The sequence below is a fragment of the Opisthorchis viverrini genome, assembly GCF_000715545.1.
Source record: "Opisthorchis viverrini unplaced genomic scaffold opera_v5_12, whole genome shotgun sequence".
NCBI classification, from domain to species: Eukaryota; Metazoa; Platyhelminthes; class Trematoda; order Opisthorchiida; family Opisthorchiidae; genus Opisthorchis; species Opisthorchis viverrini.
The window spans coordinates 3,644,809-3,658,477 of NW_008751668.1; the positions used below are offsets into that span (position 1 = coordinate 3,644,809).

Sequence of the window (13,669 nt, forward strand, 5' to 3'; positions counted from 1 at the left end):
TCAACCACCCTATGGCCCTCCCACGAGCGCCACATTTTGGTGTTCGTCCCTGGGAACCATATGCATGGACAAAGCTCACGGGTTGTCGGGGGGATGAATCCAGTCTCCATAAGCTGACCTACTTGAATTATGGCCGCGCAAAGCTCTCAGGCGGTTCCAATATTGGATTATCTTTTATGAGGCTAGATTGTATTACCATTGTTGTGGCACAAGGCATAAACTACCAGGATCACTTCGGATGGTGAAGACTGCCGGACGGCTGTTGGTGTGATCGGCCATTAGGATAGGCTGACGGTACTAAAAGGCAGATGGCCAGATTCGCGACTGCAGAACCACGCGCTTCTCGCCGTTGAACGACGTCAGCAGGAACTTGACAAAAGGCCGAAAAGCACGGGTAAAATAACGTCAGTGATTAGCATAGGAACATCCACGGAGATGACGTTTCGTCGGCAGAATTAGGAGGCCTTGTGTTCGACGGTTAAGGATTTCATACTGTACGCGCGGATGGTCGTTTAGCTGGCCGAGTTCGGCCTGCACCCGCATGGATCGAGTAATTAATTTATCTGGATGCATTATATCAACCTTCGCCAGTGTTGTTCACTCTCCTCCTTGCTCTTACGAAACAAGCGGCTAGTGTGTGGTTGGCCGACCCCGTGTAGTCACAGTTATTATTTGTGTCGTAGGTTCCATGAGTCAAAGTCGACTATGGCAGTTTTCGACTTAGTGCAATTTTGGGTATGCTGGATACTACATTTGCACTGCTAATGGAACGAGCACTTTTGAACTTTACCCGAGCTCCCCCAAAACCTGCCCGCCCCACCGAGGGACGCATAGTAAAGTTGGCGACGGAGATACCATATATTTATCAATCGTATGGAAGCAGTATTCAGTAGCAGGATTTAATAATACCGAGGTTTGTCCGTTCTCCATGGCACTGCTCGCCATTTCAGTCATGGCATTTAGGTCCCAACGACTGTTAGCAGCTAGAGTGGAAGGGATAATATGGCACAGGTGGCCTATTGGGACTTTCCGGAGAGTTGATTCATCCGGTTTTGTGTTCGTGGAGCCGTTTTCACCAGGGCTACCTGTGAAAGGAAGAAGGCCTTCGCTGCGGAGTTATTTCTTCGGAAATGCCAACTGACCGGTTACAGAACATTGAACAGGGAAGCAAAAGTCTAATCTGTATCTTAGTTACAAAAACTGGACACAGATCTTCTCCCGAACAAGTCTTCCTATGGATTCGTTGTCTCCACTCATTCGTCGGTCAAATCCAAGCAAATGTTACAAAGTGGCCCCACGAATTCCGCAACAGAATTCCCTTTTCCAGTCGACGCAAAGCGAAATTCTACGAACAACACGTACTACTCGCGTGCCTCCTGATCAGTAGTATCACCGTTACACCTGTACCCGAGTTGTGTGTCTCTTAGCAGTTTAGTAGATGCTCATCATCCAAAACACTTTTGCATTTGAGAATGTAACTTTCAAGGATTCACCGGACGTATTAAACAATGTTCTGCCGTTATAGACATGCCCTCAACTATTATGCTGACACAAAAGAGAGATTTTCTGGTGAACGTCCAAGAAGGAGCTGAAAATTCTTTTAAGACCGAAACTGTCAAGATCATTTTTGACAAGGTGTGGTGCCAAACCATTAGGGAGATAACCAAAAGCCAAGTATTCTGTCCGGAATATAAGATGGTGCACATTCGTGCAGTATGAACCTTGAGAACTGAAACAAACCGTTGCCCAGATGAAGAACGTCACACGGCAAGTTTTGTGTATCAACAGGGTTTAAGGAAGACCCCTCTGGTAAATATGTCGTCACTGGCTGCCGTGCTGTTTGCTGATTGGGATACGCTGCACACTTATGGTCGCTTACTGCTAGGGCCCGGTGATTTCAGCTGCTGGTCTTTTCATCAATTTTGACTTCATCCCCAAGGAACTTAGATTTTTTGTCCTTCTTTTTGGTTTATTATCATTAGCAGGATCGTATGTAGCCTGATTGTTTGGAACAACTTGTTGATGAGTAGAACATTCATTCTGAGTACAATCGCCTGCGAACAGTAAGGGTGACAACAACAATATTACTTCAAATTTTACTCGAATCTGTGAAAGACTGTATCAAGTCTATAAAGTCTGTACTGATCTGAAGTCAAAGAGTACAAAAGAAACAATTTTGGAACTCGATTCATGTGTAAGTCATAAGGAGACGACGTTTAGTTGAAAGAAACTGATGTGTACGCAAAGAAATACAGTATGAGATGTCACCTTCTTTTAATAAGGTAAAATAAAGGTGGAACGTAGAGCGAGATGCTAATGAGCAACATGACACTGTTTCCTACTTGGATCGGTGTTTGCAGTAAGGCGTATTGTAATAAAGCCGTCAACCCACCACCCATGAGAGCAAGACCCATCAGGGTGCTAAAGTGCTCCGCCGGGAATCCGAGTATCACGTTCGTCGACGTTACCCTAGCCAACATGGTGTGGAAAGAGATATCAGCAACAAACTGAAAATAGAACAGCCAACGGTGGCCAGGTATCAGCTGGGTAATGGTTATCAAGAGAGTCAGAGTTGGTAGAATCATCAGAGTTGGAAGCAATGCCCGCATGTTCGTCCAATAGATCTCTTCATCTGAAGGAATTTCTGGAATGTCTTCAAGTTCGCGCGATAGCTTTTGTTTGTAATATCTCCTAGACAGGTCTATAATCAACCAATTAAGAGGTGAAACAAGGAAGGCACACAAAGCTGCTGCTGAAAATGTTTCAAGTAGCTCATTCACCAATTCTTGATCATTACTGAAGGATTCATTGACTTGTCTGCTAAGTCCACTGTTGTAGTATGAGAACCGTAAATTTCCAGCTGAAGAATACAACATGATCAGTGCGTAAGGCCAGGACAGAAGACATGATTTCAGGCTTGGATAACGTTCCTCAATAATCCTAACCATTTCTAAATCCACTTGCTTGAGGGCTGGTTCTTCTTCTTTTCCTGACTGCAAAGTAAATTTGAGAAAGCCGCAGAAAATCTTGGACAAATATTGGCATTTGTGCCGCAAATATGTTTATGAGATATAACAATGAAACGTTATACATAGCTTACAAACAGTTGTGAAACGTTTTAATTCGACAACAATTTTACTTTGTGAGAATCAGCTGTTTAACTCATTAATCATGAAAAGGACACTTTGTTCAACCAGATAAAACAAGAAAAACCTAGAACCTTAGTTTAGTGATATCTTGGATGAAAAAATAAACACACTTGAGTTCGTCCCCAAAAGAGAGCCTAAGAATCCTTCATCCTCCTCAACTCTCGTACAATCATCTACCTCAAAACGATAGTATTTCCTACGCTTTAGCGATAAGCAACAAGGTGCGGGCGGCTTTGCTAGCCTCGTGGAAAAGTGTAGTTTTACCCCGGTGATGTAGAAGTTGCCAGGCTAAAATGGCCCTAATGGTGTTGGTGATTTTGCTTCGTCCTTGCGGATGAGTAACTTCAGCCACGGTAGTTGGTACGACTTAGTACTTATAAAGCAACGAGGTTGAACTGCTTGAGCTTCCTACACCTTCTGAACTCAGACATGGTACATGATATACAAAATTCCTCAATTGTGAACAACATTTAGACTTAAAGAGGGTCAACTGTTCTTTGAATGGGATCCAGGAGCCACCGAAGCAAACACACAGTGCATGCTTCAAACTGCGACAAGTCAAAGCTACAATTATGGAAAAGATCCATGCGCCTGATAGAACAACGGACATTCTTCATAATGAGTCACAAAGTTTGATCGGTTCATTTGAAACATTATATCATGCAACGTCTGTCTCCAGAGATGCCGAGCGGCAAGAAATAAATAATTGGGTCATGAGAATCAGAATGTCAAAGACAATTCGATTTTTATTGTTCCACTAAGCTATTCCAAAGGAAAGGAATATATATTGTTGGGCATTGGTGGTTGCGGGATTTTGTAGGATACGTACTTACACGACTGTCGTTTGAATAATCGTCCTCCTGTCCACGCGCAATCATCCTGGTGAGTCCACACCAAAGGGAAGAAGCACTTGACTCGAGTTTCGCCCTTAATAGAGCCCATCAGTAGTATTCCGGTTACACAATTGAATGAATTTGCTCACTTCCTAGCCACTATTTTATAACTTATTTACGGTGCACCAAAGGGAGAAGCACTTGACTCGAGTTTCGCCCTTAATAGAGCCCATCAGTAGTATTCCGGTTACACAATTGAATGAATTTGCTCACTTCCTAGCCACTATTTTATAACTTATTTACGGTGGACTTTCTGCTTCGCTGCCAATACCAGCATTGTGAATTTCCCCAGCTTACCGTACCCTCAAATCGATTACGCGTTTGCTAGCAATAACAATATGACCGCTCAAAAACGACTAAGCAAGGGTACTTCCACGTAGTGCTGCAGTGAATTGTGGAAAATGGTAATTATATAAAGATTACATCTACTGGATTAGTCCAAATCAGCATCAAAAGGGTATTGGACCGTTATCCACGTTTTGTCTCTGTAAAGCGACGCTTCAAGACACTATTCAAAGTAACTCATGAATGAGGTAATAACTCGGGAAAAAAGTATTGATTAATCTAGTTTGGGGTTATCCTTTCGAGTGTAATCGTGGAGAACAGAATTTGCGTGAAGAAATTATTACCTGTTTTTTATCCGGCGCGTCTTCCTGTGCCTCTTGTGGCGGTACCATTTGATTTCCATGTTGTGTGAGGAAAAATACGGCCATCAGTATACCACAGACCGCCCCCAACGCACCAATGAGAATGAACGATGTTTGCAGCGACAGCCATGGTAGTATTTGAACCACGATGAATGAGACAGCCGCACCCGAATCGTAGGCGCCGCTTTGTACGGCTAGAAGAAGTCCACAACATTTGGGGAACCAGATGCTGATATAACAATTGCAAACCAGACCACCAAGGGAACCAACAGCGACGAAAAAGACTGCAGGAAAGAGCAAGTAGGAAGTGCGTCTGTTGGCAAAGGCGAACATTAGTGATCCCGTTGTGAATAAGCTCGCGGCAATCAGTCTGGAAAATCTCAGGCCCACTTGGTCTATTGCGATTCCGACCAGAGGAGAGAAGACCAGTTGACAAACGACGCCCGTGACGTATACGTAACTGAACATGCGTCGCTGTTCGCTGCAATCGTTACCCTTGCAGTAGCTCTCGAAAACTCCGAGCTCACTGTAGGCATTTATTAAACTGTTAAGGCCGTAAAAGAATGCTCCAAAGAAGAATACATCAATCAGGGAGACTATAAGTCCAATCCATTTTTTTGATTTCCCAGTCCAAAGTGTATTCAGACGTTGACCTGAAACACGCAAATTACCAAGTTACGTCTTCTAAAAAAATCGGATCAAATCTCAGGTTATCAACATAAAATGGCTTCATTTACAAGATGAAATCTTCCTTGAAATTCTCAAGTGTCCCTACACTGCCAACATTACATTGATATCTCGACTACTCAACAACTTTGCTGAATCCGAGTGTTATTTTTTCGCATTGATGGTCTGTTGAGTCTATCAAAGGGATTGGTAGTGGCAAATTAAACCCAATTATACCATATCCCGAGATTTCCAGTCATTGAGCTGTGGTAACCATCGGCACTGTCCGAAAAAAGAAACCATGTCGAAAGCGCCTTCTGACCCCTCCCGAAGTCTTGAATGGGTTTATTTCAAAGGTTTCATCGTATTTTTCGATTCAAGCTTGCATGTAAAACCGTGCACCTTGCATTGCTTAGTGAATTAAACGCCGATGTTGATCAACTCCGAAAAGCAGTAAGTTGAGCGACCTCTAGAGCTAGAAGCTTTGAAGCTCCAACCAGAAGTTCATTATGTTTGCTCTACGCAAGATTAACTTAAAATCAGGCCTCGAATAATAAACTGAGTTGAAGATAGCTTCATCCAATGTCAGTGAAATCCATCAAGCTAGTCAAGGAATGTCAAACCGTGAAAGACGTTAGAAAATTCCATCCCCTACCGTTTTCCTTTACCCCGATGTTTTTCTTATAAATTGCATTTTCAAAATCTGAAAGACGTACCGGTGACACCGATCATCACTATTTGTTTGACTGCGGACGATTCTTCCCTAACATCGAAGAAAGCATTTTAATCGAGCGTTCGGAAACAAAGCAGCACAGACCGAGTTTGATTTTCTAATCTTGTCTTCCCTCAGAACTTTGTCTTGGAGGTTTCTTATTTGCCAAATTTTGATTAGGTCCCGTATGAGGACGCACAGAAGCATCCGTTTCTAAGAAAACATTTTGTGGCACAGAATTACCTCCGTCGCAAGCTTATGCAGTACTGTAACGAAAAACGTCCCAGTTCCTCGAGTAGATACACTACATTGTCATTCATATAGATTCGTCCATCCCTACCCTATGATACAAGTCGACTTCATTTGTAACACGTTCAAACTACTGCTTGTAGCAGCCTTCTTTTGGAAATGGCAACACTGAGCTTAGTTTTTGTTTACGGTGGCAGGGTGGAATTTTGAGAACACATCTACACACCCGCTACCAAGAACTGCAACAATGACAGATGAATGAAGATGGGAAACAAAGCATCAAATCGTAGTGAGCAGCTAGTATTACTAACCCAGTAAATTTGTTCGGTTATACCATGAAAATATACACATTCCGAAAACTCAGCCATGACCTGTTTGACTATGGTCTTTAGGCCCGGATGGCTGAATGAATAGGTTCATGGAACACCGTTTGAACCCCGAGTTAGAGCCTTCCGAATGACTGGAGATTCCTGTCCTGATGCCTGTCCACATATTGTTGAGAAAATGAAGGAGAATACCTGGCTTTCATCTTTTAACAGGATAGAACCACCGTACACAAATTCAGGTTTCACGGACTTCAAAATAAGAAGACCTATAAATGCTGTTGTATGTAATATATATATATATATGTATTATACATTATATATCATGGTGACGCACCATTCCGTTCTAACGAACCCTGATCTACCGAGCACAGGCCGGCGAAAATATATCGGACGCCAGCCAACCGCATTACACCACACGTTCTTTAACTGAGAGGCACCTTGAAAGCAAAGAATGCAGTATTACGTTGTAATTGCAATGACTTCCTAATCTGTTAAACCGTGAACCACTGTAATCTCATAACGGTCTTGCTATTCAATCAGATTTAATATACTCAAATTTTGCAGAGAACTTGTTTGTTGGTTCGGGACCGCATATGTGAAAGTTCACCGGTGGTCTACAACAAGACGTTGCGGTGGGTATCCAGAATTTTTTAGCCATGGCGTGTTGTTGCCTGTATGGTAAGCATTCAGAGACCTGTTTGTGCGTCAGCAACAAACGACCTTCGTAGCTCGCATGGGAATGCAAACGTACAAAAGAAGTAAGATTGGCGGTCCTGCTCCACTCCCAGGCATGCCTCCGGTGGAGCTAGCTAGTTTAACTGCTGCTGAAAATTCGCTGCGAAATTTTCAACGCCCTTGAATTGGCCAAATCGTTCCTCCTAAGAAACCTTGGAAAAAATTGTTCATGAATAGAAGGAATCAAGTTAAATAGAACAGATAACGCTGATATTAATCGCTTTCATTCTAGCCTAAATGGTAGAAACAGTTTAGGAACAAGAAACTATGTTAAGTAAGTCCCGCTTCCTATACCGGGTCGTTCTGATGACATATCGTGCATTCACCGTAACACTTCGAGATATCAACACGCAAAATGTGGATAACACGCGTATTGGTAATGCCCTTATACTGCAAACACTGTGATGCTGTGGGAAACAGAATTTGGGCTTTTTCACCAGATCTGAAATTAGCCGACTTTCCCGCGATGTACGTCTATGTGTACACTACAAGTCGCGGCACAGTTCCTCACGCACTTGAGCATATGCTCGTTTTGTATTTATCCCTAAATTCGGTCTATTTCAATATGTAGAAGTAGAAAACGAGAGTCTTCCTCTCTTTATGTACTTCTAGAAGTCAGTGAAATTGTGAAATGGCCGTTAAATGGCCGGAAAATGAGAATTAATAATGAAGTCCCCATTAGGTATGAGATAAACAAGGGGCGCGAGCCTAAATATACAAAAAAAACAAAGTTCGAGGTAAACCAGCCAAAAGTTGCTTAAATTAGTATGATTACACGGTAATCTTGACAAGCTTAACTATGGCAAATAGTAATATAGATCTCGGGTAGCTTTGTTGTATAGAATAGCACACTGCGTTGTTAAGCTGCGGCAACAAACATGTAGGTACAAAGTGCCCCAATGATTGCAAACTTATACTGGTTGTTCCTGCTCATTCAGTACATACAAACCTTCCCAAACATGCTATCTACCGCCTCCATGGAGCGGCTTGATTTGTTTTCTGGTCCCTGTCATTATTACGTTTATGGCAACAGCAAAAACATAGAAATTCTGTTCTCATATTTTTATCTAAACTTTCTTCCTTTTTAAAGTTCAATGTTGAAAACGCATGACGTGATTTGATATCATTCCACTTCACGCACGAGCAACAGCTAACATTACTCACAAAAGTGTGCTCAACACTATTATTCGGCCTAACAACCACAGCTTAGATAAATTCCCAGGAGTTTAGCCCAAAGTATACATTGAGACGTACTCAGTACCATGAACCTGATGCACATGAAGGAAAGGCTCGTTTCTGTACTAAGATTGTGGTCGATCATGCGTCTGGTACACCTGCACACTCATCGACTGACCTTAGAACACCCTAGGCAAATTCATCCGTCCAAAACATAACATATTTTTGCTTGAACGGTATATTAGTAGCTTATTTTGATGCCGCAAATATGCAAACACGATCACGCATTTATTGGGTTAACTAGCTCCTAACGCAACTGTCAATAGAATAACCGTTTTGATTGAGACAGATTTAATTGGTTGTTCTTCACTTCTCCTTGACATATGAGTTCTATTTCTTCATAAAGGAAACTACTCGCAAGGTTGCTGAAAACTCTTCGACAGCCCACGACCGGTTTCGCCCTTCTTGGGGCTCATCAGGTGGGCGCAGTCCCCGTCAACCTTATGTTCTACTTGAACCCAAATTGCGCTGTTTTCAAGAAATACACTCATTTGCAAATCAATTTGGTTTTCACGAGAAACTCAACTGATTCTCTAGTATCACTTTTTGACCTGCCTGGAACTTTCCACGTGAGCTTTGTAAACAGCCCGGTCCTGGCTGCACATGGCACGCCTATACAGATCAGCTGATTTGCACGTCCATTGGCTTTCTGGTTTGGCTAAGCGCATCAGGCTCTCAAGGGGCTATCCAGACTCGGGTTCACGGTATTAAGAAGGCACTAAGAAAACTGTGGTCCACAACAGTATCTGGAGCAAACAAAAAGGTCTGGGATGTGGATTGTTAGTTTGATTCTAAACCAGAAATAAGTTCAGGAACTCCTAATGAACTCCGGTTTACACAGCGAATTGTTTACATTTTACTAGAGGGCATAAGTACCATCAGGAAACCTCAAGGAGGTTGTCACACAAGTGGTTGACTGAGCACATCTGGCCGGTACATATCACCTTTATGGTATGGGAGTTCAGTATCCAATCACTCATGCTTTACGATGCGTAATCTGTTCAAGTGCTACGAAAAAACGCGAAATGAGGCGTTATATATCTTTTAATAGCGAGAAGAGATATAAAGAATGGAATGCTGCAGTTGTCTCAAATCCATAGAATGAGTCCATGCTTACCCGTTGTGCAGTCTAAACACAATATGGTTCACACAACCAGTCAGCGTGCGTACTAGAGGCTTCGTTGTCTACATTTTTTGTGCGCGTTTCATGGCCCGAAAGCAGGGAGAGATCAAAAAATAAATCCACGGCGGCTCAAAACGTTTTACACAGTACATTCAACCCGTTCACCTGATATACACCGCAAAAGCTGAACCATGGGGCAAAAGTCGGCACACCTCTAGTTCCACACATTACTCCGAAACCCTTGTTTACTTTCGTGTCATTTTAAAATGACTAGCTCCTCAAGTTAACGATGCCTCACAATCAGTAAGGAGACTTAGTGAGACTTAGCTCAGCTACACAGTAGACAAATACATTTACGTCATCTTGACAAAGTTGTAGCTTTTAAAACAGCACATTCGGTCACGCATGCCAAGAGATATTTATCTGTTATTTGATCTTAAGAACAAAGAAGGAAAAATAAAATAAATCGTTCAGCTGTAGCATCCCTTCAAAGTCAAGCAGCCAAGTCAACGGGAGGAGGCATGAGGGCTGGGATACTGACAGGTTGGCCAAGCCTACACAACAGCAGTCGAAATGCTGAAGTTTGGTTCGAACCACGGAACTTCTGGTCTGTAAGCTGACGCCTTAACCACTTAGCTATCTCAAGCCCAACTGCTAGTGGTCATATACCAGTGTAACCGTGATACTACTGATGGGAGTAGCATGCGAGTAGTATGCTTTTTCGCAAATCCGTTTCGTGTATCTTGGAAAGTGAGATCTATCACGGACTTCACTGAGTCGTTTGTTTTGTGGCATTTGCTTGCGTTTGAACAACAGTCAATGAATATCCAGGAAAGTTCAGAAAGACGCTTTCACGGAGAAGATGGATATTCAATTTTTGTAAACACGATGGATATGAGAGTTTTGCTCCCCTGTCCATTAGTCTGTAACTGTTCACTTGGCGTTTTCTAATAGATAACTCTGCAGCAGAGGCCTTCTTCCTTTCACCGGTATACCTCCAGTATATCTCTAAAATTCATGCTGCAAAGGTGTCCTGCAAACTTTGAAATCGCTACGAAAGATGAACCCAGAGAGTGCAACAGCCTCACAAGAAGTGTAAAACATGACAAGAGAAACGATCGGGTGGGTTCCATTGACACTTCCTGTCCATTATCTGTAACTGTTCACTTGGCGTTTTCTAATAGATAACTCTGCAGCAGAGGCCTTCTTCCTTTCACCGGTATACCTCCAGTATATCTCTAAAATTCATGCTGCAAAGGTGTCCTGCAAACTTTGAAATCGCTACGAAAGATGAACCCAGAGAGTGCAACAGCCTCACAAGAAGTGTAAAACATGACAAGAGAAACGATCGGGTGGGTTCCATTGACACTTCTCACTAAGCACCGACACAACCAACTTGTTTGATGCCCAGTGAACGGACACCACAATAAATCTTCAATTCGTGTGACCTCTGTTTCAACTTGCAACTAGAAAGGTACGTGTCACGCATGCCTGGAATAAACCCATTTGTAATGTTATATTGGAAATACCACCAAGAGTTTATATGACCTTCGAAATATTGTTGAAATAGCATGCAAATGGTCAATTAAACTAGCCTGTATGAGTAGCACTCTCCAGGAACCCCGGTTAGTTAATTACAATCTACACTCAAATTCAGGTATACATCTAATTGGAGTCCAAGCGTGAGGAAAAATGGACTGAATACTGGTTTTCTTTCCTAGGATGCCCACATGGTTTGTAATATTCCAGTGACAGCTCAGTTGATATGAAGGTGTTGTGTTCCGTGGCCAGAACACCTGAGCACAGATCGTGCTTGACAGAATTAGACAGTTAAAGCAAGGCATGGACTACTGAGAAACACCGTCATCTATTCGTTTGAACTTTTGAACTCCAAGGCATGTCAGTTGGTTTAACATAAACAGCTGTTGCCTAGTGTTTCACACAGAGATGCAGAGTGCACTATAAGACTGGGTATGTTGTCTACGGTAATACAAATTCCACGTCACGTGGATATTAGAGAAAGTGTGGACCAGGTTGCAAAGTCAAGCAATTCATTTTCCCACAAAACAGTACACACCTTAGCATAACAGCGAAAAAATATCAGTGACAGATGAATATCACCTTTCGATGCTCGATTGGCTTGTATATTCTTGTGAAAATGTGATGCATTCTAACCGAGCACCCTGTCAAATGTAAAAACCTACGACCGCAACATCTGCTAACTGATGTTTTCCTCAGTTGTGAGATAGAAGAAGGATGCATAAACCGCAAGAGTTTATGCTTTTTACATGTTTTGAATTTTCCAGTGGAAGCCGAAGAAGGGAAATTCCCCGACGACAAGAAATTTATGGATTTATGGGATACAGCTAGTTGCATTCTCTGAGTGCAATTTTCAAAAATTTGTGTTTATCGTTTTTCTGTCAAGCAGTCTACAACATTGTCCCACTATCTGCTTGCCTGTTGCATTGATAAACTGTATGGGGATAATGGGAAGAAAAATCTGATGTAACACTTTGTGATTATCCTCCTCACATTCATTCAATGTCAGTATTATCGATATCAATGCCTACACATAGTCCAGCTCCCGGTTATATTTTGCCACTGACAGTTGTTGTTTCTTACATTTTAACGCGGCCATAAAAAACGATCAGTAACTCGTATGAAACCAAAAAAGTCGCGAAAAATTGGATTATAACTTGCAGTATGTTATGCGATCGATAAACTGTGTCATAAATACCACCAAACCCAAATATTGTAGTCACCCACGTCGGAAGTGAACACAACTTTACTTAGCCCGAGAATTGTGTGTGTGTCCTCGCAAACGTGATACCTGTCTCAAATTTCCACTCCTATTAGCAAAGCGAACGCTGCTTGATACCACCTGGGACAGCAGTTCCTCTGCTGCGCTGATTTTCAGACCATCAAACAAGTCCATCTAGTGGTAATATGGAATTTACCCCTCTGCCAAAAACTGCCTCGTAATCTCACGTGACGTGAGTAAGTTAAGTTGCATGACAGTTACGTGTTTTTCTCACGGTGTTCTCACTTCCACTGATGAAGTCGATGTATTAGGTTGACTGCCTGTATGACGGTTTACAGTAACTTCACTTCACTAAAGATACATAATTCATCACTTTTTTACCACTAAATTTGAATTTTCACAACAGCTTTTTAATCTGTTCGCTTCCAACTAGGAACTTCCCCCTAAGGACCATTTCGTCCAAGTACCCCAACCCCAAGAGTAGTACTTTTGGTCTTAACAGTCCTCAACAAGGACTATCATTTTCTGAAATTGTGGGATGCTCAAACACTGCCATGGCGATTACTGTTCTGGTTATGGCGAGCCAGCATGCACATAGATCAACTTGGAATCTACTGAATAGCTCTACTGCGCGCGCCTCATTCTGTATGATGAGTTAGGTACGCGAACTTTCTACCCAAAGGACTGGTCTCGTGATTGACGTCCAATTCGACAAACCATAAGATCGACCAAACATTACGACGACAACAGTTGCTATTATCGTTCCTCTAGTCAACATAAAACACATCAATAAGTGACGTAAGCTCAAACAAGCTCGGCTATTTGGTTAGTAATCAAACAAGTTAACCCATGTTCTCAGGAGAAATAAAAGATTCCTGCTTCTCCAGGACAAAGTGAAGATCGTTTTGCCCAGTCGGAAAAACGTCACAGTATACTATTGAGTGAATTTCTAGTTACCAAATGAATCCATGTATTTTATCGTCGAAAAATATTGAAAACCATTTGCAAGTATCAATATTTACTTTTGTTGCCCATGTGCATCTCACTTCGCGTACTCATGAATTGTCCAGACAGAAGCATCATGGACTAATATACCCCCAAAAAGCATGCGGGTTTAGTTTCTTCATAAACCTTTATGGCGAGGCGACACCTGTACTCCATTGCAAACTAAT

General features: G+C 42.3%; 1 protein-coding gene across 1 annotated transcript; it reads right to left on the reverse strand.

Moving 5' to 3' along the window:
* Positions 1-865: 865 nt before the first annotated feature.
* T265_12738 (hypothetical protein) lies at positions 866-5,295 on the reverse strand (the record flags this gene model as incomplete). The annotated part of the gene is made up of 3 exons (XM_009165178.1): positions 866-1,085; positions 2,393-2,993; positions 4,672-5,295. Coding segments are annotated over 3 exons (1,443 nt in total), but the record flags the coding sequence as incomplete, so codon positions are not given.
* Positions 5,296-13,669: the final 8,374 nt, after the last annotated feature.